This window comes from Sinocyclocheilus grahami, unplaced genomic scaffold, assembly GCF_001515645.1.
Source record: "Sinocyclocheilus grahami isolate Dianchi unplaced genomic scaffold, SAMN03320097.WGS_v1.1 scaffold87.1, whole genome shotgun sequence".
NCBI lineage: Eukaryota > Metazoa > Chordata > Actinopteri > Cypriniformes > Cyprinidae > Sinocyclocheilus > Sinocyclocheilus grahami.
The window spans coordinates 1904917-1926956 of NW_015505266.1; the positions used below are offsets into that span (position 1 = coordinate 1904917).

At 38.3% G+C, this 22040-nt stretch overlaps 1 protein-coding gene across 4 annotated transcripts in view; it reads right to left on the bottom strand.

Annotated features, from left to right (window-relative positions):
- Positions 1 to 4065: 4065 nt before the first annotated feature.
- Positions 4066 to 22040, bottom strand: part of LOC107586961 (double-stranded RNA-specific editase 1-like) — a 40654-nt gene continuing 22679 nt past the window's right edge. For 3 of the 4 annotated variants that reach the window (XM_016274541.1, XM_016274539.1, XM_016274542.1), the window contains 9 exons: positions 18725 to 18796; positions 13053 to 13987; positions 12144 to 12258; positions 11892 to 12060; positions 10921 to 11072; positions 10639 to 10807; positions 9387 to 9568; positions 9124 to 9302; positions 6280 to 7622 (listed from right to left, as the gene is read on the bottom strand). In XM_016274541.1, coding sequence (XP_016130027.1) covers positions 7446 to 7622; positions 9124 to 9302; positions 9387 to 9568; positions 10639 to 10807; positions 10921 to 11072; positions 11892 to 12060; positions 12144 to 12258; positions 13053 to 13987; positions 18725 to 18796 — 2150 coding nt within the window. In that variant the 3' untranslated portion in view covers positions 6280 to 7445. Of the gene's footprint in view, positions 4244 to 6279; positions 7623 to 9123; positions 9303 to 9386; positions 9569 to 10638; positions 10808 to 10920; positions 11073 to 11891; positions 12061 to 12143; positions 12259 to 13052; positions 13988 to 18724; positions 18797 to 22040 lie in introns of those variants that run through there. The other variant, XM_016274540.1, reaches the window with a different exon arrangement.

The following is a 22040-nucleotide window of genomic DNA, read 5'->3' on the forward strand; positions in this document are numbered from 1 at the left end:
TAAAAACCATTACGCCTATGGAGAGTCCCCATAAACCATAAAAGCCAACATGTGTGTGTTAGTAACGTTGTGATGATTGATTGTATGCAGTACATGCATACTTGGGTTTGTTTGTTAAACAATTAGTCCATGCAGTTTATATGTTTGAAAACCGCCAAACTGAGCCCAAACCAGCCCAGATTTTGTCCACCCGCCCAAGCCGATTTTTACCCGCACAATCAAATTCAAAACTGCACAATCTGGTAACACTGGCCACACCATAGACTGAGCCACACCCACAAATTGCGTAGCTACTTCTTTGACCAAAGTCTGTGACCTACACGAGGCGGGAAACGTAAGTAGAACACTGTTTCCGAATAAGAAATATAAAAGACTATCCAATTAAAAATATGATAAATATGATTTTCTCAACAAGAAAAACATACCATATCGCAATCCCTGAGGCGAAAATGGTCTGTCCTGACTGAGGCGAAATAGGTCTTGCCTCTGAAAATAACCATACTATTGTCAACAGTGCCAAAGGTATTACAATTATAACGATAACATAAAATCATAATGAATTCATATTAGGTCTCCTTCAAATAGTGAATGTAAAAACTGTTGTTAAGTCCAACTGGTGGAATGAATGACCTCCCTATCATAATTCGAACAGCTCTTCGGCCATTTTCACAAAAACGTCTAAAGACACATCTTTTTCGCCAGCACCTGATGAACTAATACTAATACTAACACTTACCTATTCTATTCTAGTCTATTCCATCTATTAAAAAAAAAAAACCTAGCTATGTGTACTGTGCTAGAAGAACTGAGACTTATCACAGCACTTGTATACTGTTACTCTCTCGTTCGTCTGATTGCTTCTATTGTTCTCCTCATTATTTGTAAGTCGCTGTGGATAAAAGCGTCTGCTAAATGATTAAATGTAAGTCCCATTTTAAGTAGGCTACTATTTTTTGTATTCATTCATTTACAAATGTATCATTGATTTGTAATAATTTATTACTTTTTTGTTTTTTCTATATTTCATGTATTTTAATGTGTTTTTTCCCCCATGTATTTAAAATGAGTTATGTATTCCTGACATCTTGGTGAAACTGTGCTACCAAATTGTAAGGTCTTACTGTTTATTAACTATCATGTTAGATTCCACTTTCTTAGAAAGAAGCAGGTTTCTTCAGCTCGACATGCTGAGCAGGTAAAGGTCACGTTTGCACCACCAGGTGAAAGATTGACGTTGATGCTCTGTTAACTCAGGTAAGATGCTCTGGTGTCTGTTCTCCCATCTGTTGACATTAAAAGAAGGTCCATTAAGTAGTTTAATGGTGGCAAATCGAACGAATAAACGAGCTGTGACAAATGAAACAAGGTGCAGAGGTTTCTGAATTAAAGACACTGGCGAATCGATACGTTATCTCAACAGTGTAAGCCAACTTATTCAGCATTGCCATCTAGAACTTGACTAAGGCCAAAAATTTGAATGCAACCATTTCATTTTGTACAGTGTGGCATTCTGAAATTATCACAACAAAAAAGAGAGAGAGAGAGAGAGAGAGAGAGAGAGAGAGAGAGAGAGAGATTATATCAATAGACAGACATTGGCATCTTTCCTGAACTCTGGTTGTTGAATGGATCACATCTTTCAAACTGGCATACAATATTGTAACCAAATGCCTGACTTACAACAACCTGTTCTTCATCACTGCCCTCACCTTCATTGCTTCTATCCTCTTTGGTCCTCAACAACTTCTTTTATTACTTATTACTGATTTTCTGATGCATTCCTATCACCATCATCAACACCTTCTGAAATAAGTACAGATTTGTTTCTCCATCTTCCAAAATTCTTACAAAAATGAACCTAAAACACATGCATAAAGGCTATTATACTGCCCACCAATGCTGGTCAATAGTGCCAGCTACACCAAATATGCATCCCATAAACTGACTATGTCAGTTAAGCATGACGTTCAGATTTTTTGGTCTTGGAGTTATTGTTTTTATAAAAGTGCATTAAAAATGACAAAGAAAACACATTTGGATGTCAATTTATATTTTTTATAACTTGCATTTATGTGTATTTTCTAGTCTAAAATGAGCTCACTATGGAGCCTTGAGAGCATGTGACCTAACATGTGCTAATGCCTCCTTTACTACATTGTTACCAAAAATGTGACGCACATGGTAAATCAATTTTAATTTTACTGGTTGACGGGGATGTCATTTGACATCACTAAAATAACATTTTGATGGTTGAACATTACACTCTAAAAAATGCTGGGTTAAAAAGGGACAACCCCAGCTATTGGGTTGTTTTGACCCAGCAGCTGGGTTGCTTTGAACCCAACCGCTGGGTCAAAACAACCCAATAGCTGGGTTTGTCCCTTTTTAACCCAGCATTTTTAGAGTGTAATATTGTAATTTAAATGCACTTTTCTTAGCGTTATTTATAAGTTGCTATATCCCATAGATCAAATAAAATAAAATACATGACTCCAAGTTTAATTACATTCCTAACTGACATTTCTGTTTGACTTTAATTTGCTATGTGCATTCTATTGAAATAACTTCTTAATAAAAGTTATTATAAATGATATTGTTTGTGAACTTTAACTAGCATCACTTTAGTTCTGTGAAATACAATTGTGTGTTTACTTGAGGTAAAAGAAACAAAAAATAGAAGATGTCCATCAAAAATTGAACTTTGTCTGCTTTGTCCGATATTTTGGTCGTCAATTTTCTTTGAGGTAAAATGCTTTCATCCAAAAGCCCCTGACGTTTTTTTTTTTCACACTTCAAATCATCTTATCTCGCTTTGGCAATTTGAAGCAACCAAAACAACCAACACGTTGTGTTCGCACACAATGCCTTCAAATTACGCTTAACAAAAACAGTTTAAGTGGAGTGAGACGCACATCTATGACTCCAGTGACAAGGGCAGAAAGAGTGCCGCTTTTCTCTTTTTACACACTTCACCCCCTGAAAGGCAATTTGGAGATAAAGGTTGAAGCCGGCAGCCATGAAAGGCGTCTAACGCTAATCCTGCCTCACCTTGAGTCTGATCGAACTCTGAAAATCATCCGCAAATCTCTCGTTTTTTCCCTAAATCGTAAATACATCCACACGGTTCGCACAACGGAGGGCAGCTTTCTTTTTCTCGCACTGGAAGTTCTCTGAAGTTAAAGATGGTGCCGACAGATGGTGGAAGTTTTTAAAGTTTTGATGGACGATAAGGTTACTTTATTTTGTTTGTTCAGGTTCCTGTGAAGCGCAGAGATGAGGCAAATCCGTGCCGGGATTATCTTCCACTTTCTCACCTTGCACAGGTGTGGAGAGCTGATATGGCCCAAACCCACATGCTCCCGATGCACCATGGGAAGAAGCGGGACAGCTGTGAGAGGGAAGCCACAGGCTTGCACAGATTATCAGACCATTTCCATTTCATACGAATGGGAGAAGAAAGAAATGAATTGCTTTAGAATATTCCTCTGAAAAGTCCTGTCTGAACTCTAGTTATAGATGTGTATAGTATATGGGAAAATATTCTTCATACGTCCTTGTTTAGCAAATGCAAAACTACCGTTGCAATTAAATGACTTGCATAAATTAAAAAGTGAAGATGATTTGATGCATAAAACTGATTTTCAGTCATATGAAACAATATTGTTGACACCACCCAAAAGACACCAATAAGCATACCAATAATTATAGCTACCTTTCTTATCAGGTTTGACATTTAGAGGTGAACAGAATCAGCAAAACATGTATTGATAAACAAACTGGACAAATAATATGCTAATTGATTAGGTTTTGTAGTGTTTTCTCTCCTTTTTTTTTAAAGGCAATTTGGAGATAAAGGTTGAAGCCGGCAGCCATGAAAGGCGTCTAACGCTAATCCTGCCTCACCTTGAGTCTGATCGAACTCTGAAAATCATCCGCAAATCTCTCGTTTTTTCCCTAAATCGTAAATACATCCACACGGTTCGCACAACGGAGGGCAGCTTTCTTTTTCTCGCACTGGAAGTTCTCTGAAGTTAAAGATGGTGCCGACAGATGGTGGAAGTTTTTAAAGTTTTGATGGACGATAAGGTTACTTTATTTTGTTTGTTCAGGTTCCTGTGAAGCGCAGAGATGAGGCAAATCCGTGCCGGGATTATCTTCCACTTTCTCACCTTGCACAGGTGTGGAGAGCTGATATGGCCCAAACCCACATGCTCCCGATGCACCATGGGAAGAAGCGGGACAGCTGTGAGAGGGAAGCCACAGGCTTGCACAGATTATCAGACCATTTCCATTTCATACGAATGGGAGAAGAAAGAAATGAATTGCTTTAGAATATTCCTCTGAAAAGTCCTGTCTGAACTCTAGTTATAGATGTGTATAGTAGATGGGAAAATATTCTTCATACGTCCTTGTTTAGCAAATGCAAAACTACCGTTGCAATTAAATGACTTGCATAAATTAAAAAGTGAAGATGATTTGACGCATAAAACTGATTTTCAGTCATATGAAACAATATTGTTGACACCACCCAAAAGACACCAATAAGCATACCAATAATTATAGCTACCTTTCTTATCAGGTTTGACATTTAGAGGTGAACAGAATCAGCAAAACATGTATTGATAAACAAACTGGACAAATAATATGCTAATTGATTAGGTTTTGTAGTGTTTTCTCTCCTTTTTTTTTTAAAAGTCGATAAGCCATTTTAATATGCGGTCCTACCATTTTATTTAGTTACATTTTAGTACTACAGTACTGCTTTAAATGTTAAGGAAATTACTGTTATTGCATCTTCATGAAATTATTTTAAAATAAAAACATTTTTTAATGTAAACATTTTTAAAAAGCCAATGTTCATGAACATCGTAAAGTATTGGAAAATTGTTGATTACAATGTGTTGTACGCCTCTAAACACACATAAACCAGGATGCAAGCATGTTTTTAGAAGTTCTTGCATTCTTTAGAGACACAAAGGCTTCAGCCCTCAAAACTGATAAATGGTAAAGCAAAAAGAGAAAAGAGAGGAAACATTCTAGAATGGGAATTAAAAGGAGTCGCGGATAAAAGCACTTAAGCCGAAAGTGCCATTGTTCAAAGACCAATTCGCCACAACGAGCCTGCGAGCTCAGATAAACACAATTTCACTCTAGTCACTGCGATTACCACACCGCTAATCGCTTCATTTTGCATGTCGCTATTGCCGGTAAACAAAAGGTCATAATTTAGTGGAATTAGACTTCCAAAAAACGAATCCACTTGAACCTCTTTTGTTCTTAAGAACGCACAGAATACTGATAATGCGTTTTTAATCCCTCACCAAGTCTATTAATTTGTTTGGGTATTTAAAAACGTTCAAGCTTTCAAAAGTCGGTACAATTGCACAAAATACTTTTTTGGGGGGAAATTGAGTACAACTTTCAGGATTATAAGAGAAACATGTTGCAATTACGTTTGTTGTTTGGGTAATGTTAGAACTCATGAAACAAAAGTTTGACAGACCAAATTCTGAGAGACCGATATACCACAAAGACCGTGATCGTTTTATTTTCTTACAGTTCCTTTTATACTTTTCCTCTCATGTAAAAACTCTTTCAGCTTTTGAGTCTTTGCTTAGACGCAGCACTTAAAGCACTACTGATTCCGGCCCAGCAGAACCAGTTCAAACCGAATTCATGCGGGACTCTAGTTCAGACAACAAAGAGCATCCTGAATTGCAGAACACAGTGGCATCATGGGAATTTTTCAGGACATGTTCTCGACATAACTAGGTTGAGTACTAGAGTTTGCATTGATTCTAGAGCTCCTGCTGAGCCGAGACAAACAAAATAATAAAGGCCTGGTCTCAAATGTTGCTCTTAGTCAACACTTGAGCGAGGAGTGAGGACTCAACACTTTGGTGGCGTAATGCAGCATAGACTGTTGGGTTGAAACCCACTCTGAAGTTCAGTGCTTTGCAAAAGTGTGCACTGCGGCTAAAAAGCACCCTATTAAAACCTAAAATGATGAATGAGACACCCTACGGTCTTGTGTACTTCACGGACACATGCAAAACAGGAACACATAAAACAGCTTTTTGAGGCAAGACCCTTAAGTACTAAACATGAAATCTTAAGTAATTTCCTGGAATCTGTAACATTGTAGATTAGTATCTTCATAATTACAATCACCGTACCACTTTTTCTCTTTAAAAGCAACAAATGTTCCCCAGTCACAATCTGATTAACTTAGATTTCGGATGATACAGTTCAATCTTTATTGTTTTCAATAAAATGGCATCACATTCTTAACATTAAACAAGAAACTGGCTGATAAAATCAGTTTAAACAGACAACTAAATTGTCACATTTACAATAAAGTGGAAATGTGGTTTTAGACAAAAAACATGTACGTTAGAATACATTAACAAGTATTAAAAAACAAACAAACAAACAAAAAAACACTGGGCTTTGACTTTACCCAAAACTGGGCTGAGCCTGCAGGGTAATTTTGTTGGATTATTTTTAGCTACACATATTGGCCAATTACTGCTATTGGCCTATATTTGTAACTATCGGAGTTATTAGACATCGGCTGAAAATTGAAACAGCTAATTATGTCCTATCAATCAAAAGCGAGGTGAAAAAGTGGGCCATTACAAAACTCATGCAGTGAATCAAAGATCTCCGGCTTGTTAATTAATAGCACTTAATAATAATTATCACAGCTTGACTGTTATTTAAGCACCCTAAGTTAGCTAAATGTCAAAAAGATTCTATACAGAATAAAATAATTAAATTCCATTATTAGTTATTTAATGTAAGGGTGTTTAAAAAGGTGGCAGAAAGCGCAGAGCCACCACTGGTACTAGAAGTACCAACTATCGGTATCAGAAAATGTTTTATTTAACAGATATCTGTATTAGCACATACATTTTGTATTGCGCATCTCTATAGTTATTTTCACAATGTTGTGTATTTTTGTGCAACAAAGCTGCTGGTTTATAGCAACCATAATATAGATCAGTTTGTCTCCTGTCCTGAGTGAAAACTTCCTGTGGGGAACTTCCTTGGTGAAATTAAAATTTTTACATTATTTAATTGGAGTGAAAAAATTGATCCACTACCCAATACAATTATAGATGTAACTTAAAATCATTTTGAGGTAAAATTAATCCAGCATTATAGTCAATGTGATTAACTGTGCAGGCCACCTTGATTGGTTGGTTTAGTACAAGGTATTGTTCCACCCAACGGCAAGATTTCAGCTGGATTCCTTTTAACTCAGCCATTTTTTTTTGAGTAAACACAACCATGTTTTTTTTTTACAGATAAAAGAAACCAAGCAACTCTCAGTAATAACAGAGGCAATACAAATAACAACTATGGAGGTTAGATTAAAACCTTGCATTCCATGTAAATGTACAAAAAATCTCTTGCCGACAATTCCTTTCTCTTGGTTTATCTTAAGAGGTAAGGGCAAACTGGTCTTGTTCAATGGGTTTTTCAACCCATGCTCCAAGTCCTGCTTTGTAGAAAGCTTTGAAGAGAGTCTGTTTGGCCGCATGGTACTCCACTGCCGCTTGTTTTGCCTCGTGGTAGGAGCCTGGCCGAGATCCTCGGATCCGCAGAGTCTCACTGAGCTGAGAGAGGTAAAAGGATATTTGCTTTTTAATATACCAACAACCCTCTACGGACACCTTAGCAATTGAATTGCTATTGGCTAGTACATTTTTTAGTTTCCTCGCCAGACTGTTTAACACAAAATCCGTTTCCTCTCTCTTTTTTTCCACTATGTACGGGTCACAAGAGAAATATTAAGGGAATAAATTAAAACAGTTATATACCGTTATCAGCATATTATTAGTTTCTCGTCGTCTCTGAGAGAATATGCGACGTCAGATGCCGAAAGCTCCATCATTCCGTTTTTACTTTCACTTTCTGCATAGTGAATTGACTGACATTAAGACGTTCACCGGCATAACTCTTGCGCAAAGTTTGCACGTTGCTTGCATGACATCTATTGGCTCGCCTTCATGGTTTAAAACAGAAATATTTCCAACATTGCGACATAACCAATAACCCCCCCGTATCGAAAACGTACCAAACCGTAACACCACTGTGTCGTATCGAACCGAACCGTGAATTTTGTGAACCATTACACCCCTAATATATATATATATATATATATACTGTATGTGTGTGTGTGTGTGTGTGTGTGTGTGTTTGTAAAATGGGAAGTACACTCTTAACTTTCAGTCAGTCAAGCATTATAATGTGATAATCAAGTATTATTTAATGATAGAACTTTAGTAATTAGAATTAAAACTTAGTAACTATGTATGAATGCAGGTGCTTTTTTGGTCATTCAGTGTTTCTGTAAAAAAAAAAATATTGGGGGAAAAAACTAACAATAATAGCCTACTGATAAGATAATAATAATAGTAATAATACTACGAATTCTACTAATAAGAACAATATAAAAAACACTAAGGATTAACAAGCTGCTGGATTCATGAATATTAAATAGGTTGTGTGCGTTCGCTCAAACTGATTCGCTGAAATCAAAACAGGGATGATAATAGGTGAGCGCCAGCCAATGAGATTGCCGTTTGCACATTAGTTCCGCCTACTACCAGAGAATCCGGCAGTTCTTAAAAGCTGAAGAATTCCAAAGGAACTCCGTTATTTTGACAGGAAAATACAAGAAAGAATATTGTTTACATGTAGCGCGTCAATTCTGCATGTTATGTACAGTTAGACTCTCTCTCTCGCTCTCTCTTTGCGTGTGTGTGAGACAAAGCGACGGTGAGTCGTGCGCCTTCACACTAGAGTTTACGATATGACAAATACAGGTGCGCTGCGCATCCATTGAGATGAACTGAAAAATAGCACAGATCGCTTGACGGAGAATGAAACTTTGAAGCGAGCAGTCAGTGTGTTCCTGGCGTGAAAATACATCTGTGCTAAACTTATACTCCTTCAACTCACACACTGGCGAGTAAAATCTGAGAATTTATTACCCAGAGTGAAGATTTAGTCGCATATAGAGGGTTGACCAAGTTACCATATTTGCTAAAAATTAAACCTTGATTCTTTAGATTCATCCATGAACTATCGTCCACCTTTACAGAAGTGCTTTACCTTGGCATGTAGACAGACCCAGCGGCTGTAGAGGATGTGTTTACAGAGGTGAGACGGTCTTCCGAGATCATCTTTTCCTGTGGTGGCATTAATGATCTCCAACCCCTGATCTCCGACTGTCCAGTTGACGCTGAAGTTGGGAGCTTTCCCAGGTTGCCTTGCTTCTGTGTTACTGATACCTGCAGAGGAGGGAGAAAACAGACATGGTTGGGCAAACAGCTGAGAAAACTGATATAATCAATCATTTATTTGAGATGTTGTACCACTAAGAAGAGGTCTGTTGAGGGCGAATGGCTTGGGCAGATCGTCCATGTCGGCGATGCGCTGGTACATGGCTCTGGAAAGATGGTCGGCATGGTACAGACTTCCCAAAATTAAACTGGAGAAATAGACGGGTTCTGTAAAATAACTCAGAAGAGACCCCTGCACTCCAATTATGTTCCATCTAAGGGAGAAAGAAAACCACAGATGTTTTTAAAAAACACAGGTGTGCACCTGGTTGACGGAAAGAAACAATGTCATTGGTTGCATGCAGTACAAAGTATTCACCCCCTGCGGACATACAGCACGATACTTATGCCACAGTACCATGAAGGAATAAAACAACATCCTGATGTCAAAAGAGTGCACAGTCATATTTACGGCAACCATTGAAATGATCGGAAAAATAACACCTGGGATCTATAATCTCAATCACTGTGATTTCTTCGAAGACTTCAGAATGATTTTTTCCAAAGGTGATGCATCAGATCTGAGCTCTCAAAAAGCCTCAGCTCACAGCTGGATGATAACGACCGCGTTTAACTGGAGTGGATTTCTTGGCATCCAATGTGAGGCATGCGGATGTGTTTGCAGCAGTAGGCTTCCCTCAGCAGGACGGCTCTTTTTTGGAGACCATAATCAGAACCCTAATCAGGGGCCCAATGCCCCTGCTCCAGGGAGCCCCTCGCTCTGGAGAGAGCTGAAGTGATTGGGGTTTCAGAGCCAAGAAGACAGCCAATCAGCTGCTTTCTGAGTGCCACTGGATGCAGGCAACGGAATGCTAACGAGACTTGTTAAAGTTGGGGGGAGGGGGCACAAGGAAAAAAGTAAGACGGTCATAGGAAGCATTCGACATCAAGCAGATCAAGGAGAGGTGTCACCATAAAAGAGGGCCACCTGATGTCAGCAGGCTTTTTTTTTTCCTCAAAAAGAATCATCAATCATTAAAGCCAAAGCTTTTCCAAAAAAAAAGGCAAAACGAAAAGGGGGAAAAAGTCAGTTTTAGCTTAAAACGTGAGTAGATTTTAATCATGGTCACAGCACAAGAAAATAAACATTGACCCCGATTTACATTCTGAATTTTTGCGAAAACAAACTTGGATTTGAAAATACATTGAAATGCATCAAAAATTAATTTTTCATGTATGGAATTGAAATGGGTTACAAATGTCTTTTTTTTTTTTTACAAAATTAATTTTGAGAGAGGCAATTGAGAAAACAAATATTGTATGAAAACAATATTGTTAATCATACCTGGCAATCTTGTCACTACACGACATGGTTAGCAGTCGTTCTCCCTGCAACACTCCATCCCAGGTCTGAATGGTGTTACTCGTACGAACGGGTATTGTACCTTCTCCAGACTCAATCTTGGTTCGCAGTTGTCCGCGAGCCTTGCGGTTTGGATGCCGGTCGCCCTGGTCTAGAAAGAGCGAGCTGAATTTAGTTTACTACTTTTTAAAAACTGGTCCATATTTTGTTGTGGCATACAACAACAAAATTAGCAAATCCATTCATCCGTCATAATTTACATACCCTCGACACCAGCCTCATGAGGGGAGAAGATCCGGGCATCTCCACAGGGCGACGTACTGATATACAGATGGAACTGAATATCGTCTTTTAGCCGGTAGCCATGTTCACTACACCATCTGAATATGGATTTCTCATGTTCCTCAGTGCTGTCGCTAAAGAGAAAACACACACACTTGTGAGATCTATGATGTCAACAGAGACTATTAAGAGGGCTTTGAAATGTCTATAATTGAAAATAGGTCCTTGGCCTGACACCCATGTCATCAAATCTGTCATTTATTATTTCACAGCAAATAAAGGTCGTGTCTAATTGATTACACACACATATCCATGTCCATATCAATTCATGCTAATTGGCATCTGAGAAATTGATCCAAAAATAATCTTCCATATCAACAGGCTAGTGTGAATGATTTGTTAATTTGTAATGATTATAAAATAAAGGACGATTAGAGAGTATTGTTACCACCCAAACAATATTACATATTTTATTATTATTATTATAAATATATAATTTAGATATTTATTTTATAAATATATTTGGTTTATAATTTAATTATAATTTTAACTGCAATAAATAACATTAAACTGACAGTTGTTATATGATATACTAGTGTCGAATTGACATTAATGGTGTTCCTCAGGGATCTGTTCTCGGGCCTCTAGTTTTCCTAATTTACTTCCGTTAGGTCACATTATCCGTCGCCATGGTTTTAACTTTAATTTTTATGCAGATGACACACAACTAAACACCTGAAAACATATCTGATCTGGTTGTGCTTTTTGTGTTCTCTACATTCAGTGTATATGTATGCCTTTATTTCTGCTGTCATGGTGAATAATGAATGATTGTAAAGCGTCCTTGAGTTTGTAGAAAGGCGCTATATAAAATAAACATATTATTATTACAATTTAGAATGATTAAAAATATATAATTGCAAATGTAAGATAAATATGTATATGTGTTTCACCTGAGAAAGTATTCCAGCTGACTGTACAGGTATCTGATGAGGGAGCGACGTGCGATGATCTCAGCATGGCAGTCGTTAAGGGCCAGTCCTCGATCACTCATGTACTCACCATTTATACACTTGGTTCCTGTGGTGACGCAAATCACCTGAGCATCCTTCACATCTGTACCTGATAAAACGGTCAATGCGATTTAGCCAAATAGGACATGTTCCTGTTTCAACATTCCAGTCATAAGCATGCATTGTGCTTACCAGTTGTCATGACAACACCCGCAAGGACTTTCCGGCGTGCATGTGGAGACGTGAAGTTATCCGTCAGCTCACTGAACTTTTCCACAACTAAATGAGAGACGGCATCTGCGAGGACCTGAGGAGCCCACAACCATAACTGTACAAACATCTGTATACAGTGCTTGCATGTCACTAAGCTAATCAGCAACAATTAAACTGCTAAAAGACTACAGCGTTACGGAATAAACTCCAAGAACACACTGAATTGATGCTTTTAAAAAGAGAATATGTATCCATTTGAAAATGGCTGGCAAAATGGCAAATGCTCGAATACAAAAGAAATTAACTGCTTGACTGACACAGACCTTTTACTGAAAGATCTCTTTAGACAGAGAGGTGAGAGTGATGTGTTTTCCTGTTTGAGAAGTGCTTCTGTATCTGATTTTAATTAAGATTCTGTTTATTCTCTTTGGTTGTTATCAAGGGAGAATGGGAGGGATTATGAACAGGATTAACTAATGTGTAAATAACGCTGTGTACACTGGCGCACCGATTAAAAGTTTAATGCTTGAGTTAATTTGAAATCCAACTGAAACGTTCGTGTGTAGGTTCTGATTTAATTAAAATTGTTAAATGAAGACTGGCAGAAGCTTTATAAAGGACAAATTATGGTTAAGCAAAGCTACCAAAGCATGGCATTTAATCGCATTAAAATTGCTTTTTCAATATCAAGCTTGATAAAATGCAAGACAGAAGTCCTATGTATGGGGTCGTAAAGAAATGAAATGAATTAATTTATAGCGTTCATCGTAGTCTAAACTTACCCCACCATGAGGCAATGATTACTTACACAATGGCACCCAGTGTTAACTTTCTGGGGAAAAAATTTAGACCATTGGGGGAAAAAATGATGGGGTCCACATTTCTCACCTGAGGCAGGTGTAGCTGAAGTCCCTCTCTTGGGATTGGCTGTCGGGATGGCGTCTGGTCCAGTTGCATGTTAAAAAGTCCTGACAGAGCCGCTTGGGCCGCCCTCGCTTTCGCCAGCTTTTTATTCCGTCCGGAACCTTGGAACATCTGAGTATCTACAGTAACTGCCATTATAAAGTTCTTGGCATGGCTTTCACCGCTCTCAGCCACAAACTCATACTTCAGTCCAGGCCGAAGCTCATTTAGGATCATCACAGCATTTTTGCCACTGCCTGTAGGGGGCGTTGTGAGTGCAGGGGGTAGTGGGGGAGGACGTGACCTGTTGTTGTTTTTCAGCACCACGGGCAAAGGGTATTCATTTAAGGAGCAGAGAGACCCATTGCTGCCAATACTCAAGTAGAAGGTGTCATCAGGTGGTGCGGGCGTCTCAAATCCATTAAATAGCATGTCTGGGAAATCTGCTTGATCTGAGGTGAAGTCTGCGTTAACAGTCAGCGTACGGCCCATCGCGAGATGAGCTTCGGATGCATTGGGAAACTGAACGAAAGAGCGCATCGCTTTTTCGGCCGCATTCAGTTTGGCTTTCTTCTTCGTTGGGCCTGAGCCCTCAAATAACTGTCCGTTAACCTCAACGGTCATGATGAACACGGGTGCATGTACTGGCCCCGTCTGAGACAGAAGTTTGTACTGCAGTCCTGGTTTGATTTCATTCAGTTGCATGAGAGCATTTTTCGGCAAGACTGGCCCTTGTGGTTTCCTGCGCTTCTTGGGCCGGAATTTGGAATGCCCGTGGCCTTTGTTGCCCTCCTCCAGAGGGCGTTTCCTGCTCAATCCCCGAGCGTTTCCATTAGCTAAGTGAGGCCCCTCCCCCAGCACTTCTTTGGAGGAGAGGTTGTCCAGGTTGCGGTTTTCTTTAACGTCCACGCTACACGAACCTGTGATGTCCAGAGAGAGTAACTTACAATGCCTTCCATGCAGGACCTTGTAAATGTAAAATTTAGAGATTATTTCATCTCTCTTTGTAACTGGATTGAATGATACCATCAAGCAGGTTTAGTCTAAAACATTTAACATTAAGACAATATTAGTATTGCTTTCAGAAGAATTTTTTAGATATGACACTTAGATTGAGGGCAAATTGCCTTAACATAAAACAATTTGTACACCAAACTTGCAGCACATAAACTCTTTATTTCCATTATTGAAATATTTATATAATTTCCAGTAGAAAATTATCTCTCAAAAATATCTAAATTTTCATAGGAATCCAGATTACAGTATGTCATTGTTCACCCCTAAAGAACAACTGCAAACTACCGAAACAAAGAACATCATATCAACCAGTTGCCAAAGCTGATGGAAATTAGTGTAAATTCTCATTTATAACATCCTGCAGTAAAAGCTTGACAAGTTACTCTATTTGGTGCTCAGGAAATAAAAGTTAAAAGAGAGAGAACAGACAGACAAAAACAACTGATATAGACAGTGCTACCAGAAAATCAATCTCCGATTTCAATTTGGGACGATTTCGTCAATAGGTTCTTCCCAAATTCTGATTGGGAAGATCTGCATGTTTTCCACAGCATTCATCTTGCCTTCCTTCTGCGTTGAACCTCGATCCGCAAACAGCAGTCCCTCAACTTCTACAGATGTATTGAACATAAATGAATGACCTGAGACAGCAGTTTGTACTGTGGTTGTTGTATCGTCTCATTGAGTTGCGTCACACAATGTTTTAGCCAGACTAGCCTTGGAAAGTGGAGCAGACACGACTTTCGTTGTCCTTCTCCAGAAGGAGTTTCAGGATCTTCGGTGGAAGATGTACAGGTACAAAACAAACCTGTGATGTCCAGAGAAAGTAACTTCGGTCCAAGAACTTCAAAAGTTCATTCATCTCTCTGTAACTGGATTGAGATAAGATAAGTGCGTCAGTCAGCACGATAGCCTCATGGGCAGTACGCCAACATACAGTGCCGTTGCGCTTTGGGAGTTTGAGTCCTGGCTCGTGGACCTTTCCCGATCCTATCCCCTTCTCTCTCCCACTTTCCTGGCTACATACTATTCTATCTCAATAAAGACAATTAAAAAAAATTTGCCGAAACAATAAGCGGGTCATATCAAAAGTTCAGTCTACTATTAAAGCATTTTTCGCTCCTCCTGAACTTCTGCAACTACTGAATACGTGACCAACCACAATTAAATGTCAACAACATAAATTTAGCATTCAGAAATGTTATCTACAGTCACGGTGAAGAACCTAAAGCTACAAAAATTAAACAACCAGTTATGACAGACATGAGAATGAACTTATAACATCTTACACTACAATATTACTCAGGTGCTCAGGACAAGAATAATGTGAAAAAAAAGACAAAAGAGACAAAATGCTACCGGAAGGTTTAGACAGTGAAGGGATACTGATCAAATATTAAATCAATGACAGAAAAAGAAATCAACTGAAAGGATTGGAAGTTACGAGGTATAGGTATAAGCGGTATACAATCTTAGGGTACAACCCTATCTCCTTAACTTCAATATCTTGTTTGCAACCTTTAACACAGATGAAAGTAAAAGGCAGTAAACAAGGGGATAAAAACAAAACACAAACACCACACGGTGACCACACATGATTCTTCATAAGGGGCTTTCAATCAGTTCTAGGAACTAGCCAGCAGGGTGGTTCCTAGAGAACCAATTTCTCTCTCTGGCCATTTTCCTGGTTGCATTTATATCAGGACCTTTGAAGTAGGGATGGGCGATACCCCTTATTTTGTTTTCGATACGATACCGATATTTTTCAAGGCAGTATCGACGATATCGATACCGATTTGATACTTCTGAACTAAACTTTTAAATTATGAAATTGATTAAATTACTAAGAGTAAAATGGGTAATGATAAGCACTTTACTTTATGTTTAAAACGCATTTTAACATTCAATATGTCTTAATTGTAACTTATTAGGTTATATTTTTGTTTACACATGGTTCAAATATGTTTTTTGTTTACACATGATTCAAATCTACAAATACTACAGTTGATCTATCCTACACAATTACTCGCTAACAAATGTTATTCGTCCAATTCAATGCATATTGTACGCATTATTTTTTTGTTAAATAAACAAAATCACTGGTAAAAATCACTGGTAAATAAAACACACCTTAGTATTGATATTTTTTGTTTGAGTATCGATACTTTCGATACTCGCATCAGTATCGATATATCGATACTTCGGATCGATACGCCCATCCCTACTTTGAAGCGGCCGACTTCGCTGCATTTACAAACATCAACAACAGGTGAATGGAGGACGCCATGATCGGAGCTGTTATTTTGTTTTGTGTCGTGGGTTTTGGGATAACAGAGATGGAATGTAAATGCACAATTTATGCAATTGAAAGAGCATGAAAATCCTACTAAATCTCATATGACTACTTGCAGTGTTACATATCATCAAGGCTGAGAAAAGAACAACGCTGCAGACAACAGGTAAATGCCGTTATCATTGTTTTCCATGTTTGTGGAGTAAATTAGAGGTCGACCGAAGTATTTTTGCCGATTAATCGGCACCGATAGTTGATTGCTGGAACTATCGGTTATCGACAAAAATCCATGCCGATAGTTTTCCGAGTTGCGTCCATTGCTGGAGCGCTGAGAAGGGTCTGCTGTCATTATACAGTGTGAGAGTGGCTTCTAGTGGTTAGCACGTGCTATTTGTTTAGACACGTGATACTCCACGCTGAACAGAGCGGGAAACTTCAGACGCGGATTTAAATGCAGCTGACAGAAAATCCTGCCGCGCCACAGAGCGCCATTCACATAGTTTTCCATTAAATTACATTATGTTTGTCCCGAATTGTTGTTAATGTACATAATGAATTGTGTATTGTGCATTTTCAGCAAAGCATTTGTCTTTCTGTGGCTCTAATAAAGTCTTTGTGCTTCATATATAGAGCTATAATATAGGTCGTGCTTTCTCTTTCCGTTTGCTCCGTTTTTTAAACACCGAACTTCAAACTCATCTATGCCTCATTGTTCATTCTTGAAATAAACTTGTGCCCGTTTGGTGATAAACTGTTAAATAAACTGTTTTAGACTGCTGCTCGAGTTGAACGCGATGCGTCCGGAATGTGTGTGATACCGGTGCTGCGCTTTTATTTTGATTAGATAAACATCAAGAGTTCAAGAATAGAAGCAGTTAAAGTGTGAGTATACATACAATATCCATATGTATATACTTTTAATGTTATAGCCTTTGTGTATATATTTAAAGATGTGCATCTTTAAGCATGACATTTGAAATGAAATGGTAACACTTTAAAATGAGAGTCCATTTGTAACATTAAGATGAATGAAAGCTGTGTAAGTATTGTTCCTTGTAAGAGTGTGTTAATTTCAACATTTACTATTACTATTATTATTTTTACTACTACTACTACTAGTATGGTTCAGTACTGTTTTTGTTAATAAAGCACTATTTTAATTTTTGTTCAGTATCAATTTTAAAACTATCGGTTAATTAATCGGTATCGACCAGTGTGGTCCAACCTAGCTATCGGTATCGGCAAAATCCACTATTGGTCGACCTCTAGAGTAAATATGTTTACTTGGCTTGTCAAAAATGCCAGGTAGCCGGTGCTTCGTATGCATTTGGCCAATCAGCATACTGGTACGTCAGTTCCTATACTAGTAATGTTTTAGACCCTACTCTGAAGTAGAAGCTAATTTAGTTCCCTAAATACGTTCCTTGTTCCTGTGGTTCCTAGTTCCACGATACAGAACATAACCTGCAACCTGAAATAATGCTTCAAAACTCCACACAGGTGTTGTGTTGGAGTGTGAGAGTTTATAATCCTCACCAGACTGAATCATCACACTCCAATTTCAGAGTTGTCAACAACCTTCACTTTTCCTCTTCGTTGCCTGTCTACAAATTGTCCTCCTGGGCACGGTGTTAACTTCCTGGCCATGCCCCCTATAGACTGAGGATACTGTAGATTGTGCACTAGCTCAAAGGCAACAATCAAGTGGAAAATATGTAACAGGATCTCACTGATAAGGTGGAAAAAAAGCAGAAGCGAGCAGAATTCAAGGGCTGTCACGATTTGTGTACATCTGCTATTCTGTTGCAGATTCCCGGATTCTTTTAGAGCTTTCAGGTACCCTATTTTTTAATCATCTATATCAGTTGACTGCAAAAAATGACAATGACTCTCCTAATAATGATGCTACACTGCAGTTTTTGGAGTATAAAGGCTATCACATCAGCAACAAAACAATGCGTATGTAGAATTTGCTAAGGAAGGAAGGAACCGCTTGTAAAAATGGCTTAGAGTACCTAATACACATACACACACACACACACACACACACACACACACAAAACGCAATAAAGATGAAGTATGGATTTTCCTCAGGAGGTCAAACGTACTTCCTTCAACCATTGAAATCTTTTCATCTGCTCTGAATTTAGGATTAGAGTTAAACAGAGAGAAATATTTGACTAGGTCATGAGGATAAGTCTTCCAATCTTCCACTTTCAAACAAATGGCCCCTTTTTTGGCACCTTTTAATAATGCAAAAATCAGAACATTGTTAAAACTGAAATGTCTTTTTTTTAATTTCCAAAGAGATGGAGGTAGATATGGAAAAAAACGATAAAACACTCACTCATGTGTTTTTCTTCATCCACATCCAGACTGCAGAACTTCTGCTGCCCCCTGGGCCGCCCACCGGCTCCTACTGCAGAGAAACCAAGGGAAGGACATTTAAAATTCATCTCCAATCATGATTTCTGCTTACTGAAGTCATCTGTTCCCACTTACACCCTCTGCCTGCTCCCTTAATGAGGCTAATTAACCAGCTTTAATGACGGGAGACAACTAATGTGCAGGTGCAATTATTGCCCAATTAAATGCTAACATTCCCCTAATGAATCAGTGAAAGAGACAGGCAGAGCACGCTTTGAGAAAACAGTCACTTTTAGAACTCAAGCCTCAGCTCGAGTGAGAACTGAAAAAACTTTAGAGGAATTAAAGGTCTGTTGGGGTGGAGCAGTTCTGTTTATTGGATCCAATACCTGAACATACTTAAAAACTGAGGTCATGCCAGTTAGAAACGCCATCAAAAAGGAAAGATGAATAGCAAAGCAATAGAAAAAAATATTTTACAGTCATTCATTCTTATGCTTTGCCACAACTTTTGAAACCAATATTGGCAGAAACAAAATAACTGAATCCAAAGGCAGGGAGATATGGAAGCTTCTATACGGATAGGCTTGAACGAGGACACGGCCGTCAAGACGAGACTTTGAAGGGGCCGAGTGAAGTGGATACAGTCGATAAGAGACTCCATGATAAACAAGCCTGAGAAGCTCGATAAATCACGAAAGCTATTAAAGCGAGTGACGCACGCAGGCACTTCAACAGAAGCTTTTTAAAGCCGATATACTGACGCTCTAGACATAAACACCATTTTATTTCCTGTCATCTCAACTTTTCAATCTTTCCGAAATGTCCCATTTGATGCCGGACTGAGCTGAGAAAATGTCTTAGGTGAACAAACACGAAATCAAAATACCTTCGCTCTTAGAAACCATTATGAATGCAAGAACTGGAAAATAAGGTGTCGGGAGTTGGATAAAATCACATATTCTGAATGCGAAATCTGTCCACATTTCACTCAGAGATAAGTGCACCTGCTCGTTGATGGCGATCACCGATTGATGTTGACGACGGTAAAATACCATAAAAGTAGGGTTAGCCATGGCAAACCTTGTGAAAATGAAAGCCGTGGGATAATAGGAGGCATTTCTCACAGTGTGACGCCTGACACATTAGTGAGCGGTATTGATAAATTAACCGACATCACTCACCATTCAAAATCTGCTTTTATAAACGAGAACAAGCAAACAGATCAACCTCACAGGATTGTTTTCATCTTATATTAATTGTCTTTTTTACTTGACCACAGTTTTTCTTTGCATTTTCAAGTACAACCTTGCTTGTGACTCTAAAACTTAACTTTTGGCTTGAACTCTTAAACCTCGCCGTTCTTAAAGTTACAAAAATAAAAACACTTGGCTCTCTTAACGGAGCTCAAGGCATTTTTAAGTTGAAATGACATCACAGACACTGTTAGCGTGTTGGAAACTGCATTTGGTGCTTTAAAACAGCACAGGACGGTGCATTAAATGCCACTCTTGTTCAGCACCATGGAGAGCTGCGAGCTAAGAAAGATGAATTCAGGACCACGGAGAGCAGACAGCTTAGAATGCACAGCGGGTCTTTCTGAGTGAAGGGTAGATGTACGATCATAAGACGCAGCCTGAACGCAGGCAATAGCTTAGCTCTATGACCCTCCAGCTCATCAGGAAATACTATTGGAGTGAGAGAGACCAAAGGGAGAGCTGAAGAAATGCAGAAAGAGATCTGGACAGAGAAAGGTGTGTGTGATGGAGTGCAAGTGCTGTGCAGATAGAAAAAGACATTTGGCCTGATTCTTTCCAAGTGTCAGCAAAAGTAAAGAAACAAACTTTCGGTGTCAGCCTATAAGGTATTACGGTCCACAAGTACTACATGTTTTCTTGGATTAAAGGAAAGCGCAACTAACAGGGCTGTCGCCAAACAGAAATGCAAACTCATTCTTGCAGTCATCCAACCCCAAACATTTCTCTGTTTTAAAGGGATAGTTCAACCAAAAATGAAAATTCTGTCGTTAATTACTCACCCTCATGTCGTTTGAAACCCGGAAAAACTTTCGTTTTTCTTCAGAACACAAATTAAGATATTTTTGATGAAATCCGAGAGCTTTGTGACCCTGCATACAGAGCAACGCAACTGACCAAAAAAGGTAGCAAGGGCATCGTTAAAATAGTCCATGTGACATCAGTGGTTCAACCGTAATGTTATGAAGCTACGAGAATACTTTCTGTGTGCAAAGAAAACTTCATTCAACTATTTTTTCTTTTCCGTCTCGGTCTTCGACACACATTCACGAGAGTACCAAGATGCATGGACTATTTTAATGATGTCTTTACTACCTTTTTTGGCCTTGAACGTGTCAGTTGCATTGCTCTCTACGCAGGGCTAGAAAGCTCTCGGATTTTACCAAAAATATCATAATTTGTGTTCTGAAGATGAACGAAGGTTTCTCGGCTTTGGCACGATACGAGGGTGAGTAATTAACAACAGAATTTTTATTTTTGGGTAAACTATTCCTTTAAGATCCTGATCTGTCCAACAGGGGCTCAACCAATGGTGTGAGTTTGGGCCGTGGCTTTCTGTTGGACTGACCAATAAAAGACAATGATAGTGTTCAGAAAACCTGTTCGAAAAACAATCATTTCTTTTCCATTTGGTCACACAGTGAGACTTCAAATCAACAGTACAGTAAAAAGATATTTTACAACGACCGAGGTGACTGAACATTTGTATAGACATTTTAAAGTCTTAGAAAAGGGTTTCGTTTCATTTTTAAAGAGCAGTTTTATGGCCAGAGCTTTTTTAAACAATAAAATGCATAAAAATTAGTGCTGTCAAACGATTAATCGCGATTAATCACATCCAAAATAAACGTTTTTGTTTACATAATAAATATATACAGTACGCACACATATATTATGTATATATAAATACACATGCATACAAAATATATTTTGAAAATATTTACGTGTATATATTTATATTCATATAATTTATATATAATATATATTTAATATATAAACACAACATATTTTTCTTAAATATATACATGCATGTGTGTGTATTTATATATAATTAATAAATATACACAGCACACACACATATATTATGTAAACAAAAACTTTTATTTTGGATGCGATTAATCGCGATTAATCGTTTCACAGCACTTATAAAAATCAATTTTGAAAACATCTACTTTTACAGGTTTAAAACACATGAAAACTCAACCAGCATAACATATAACTAACATAACATTTTAAATAAACACACAAGATATTCTGCCT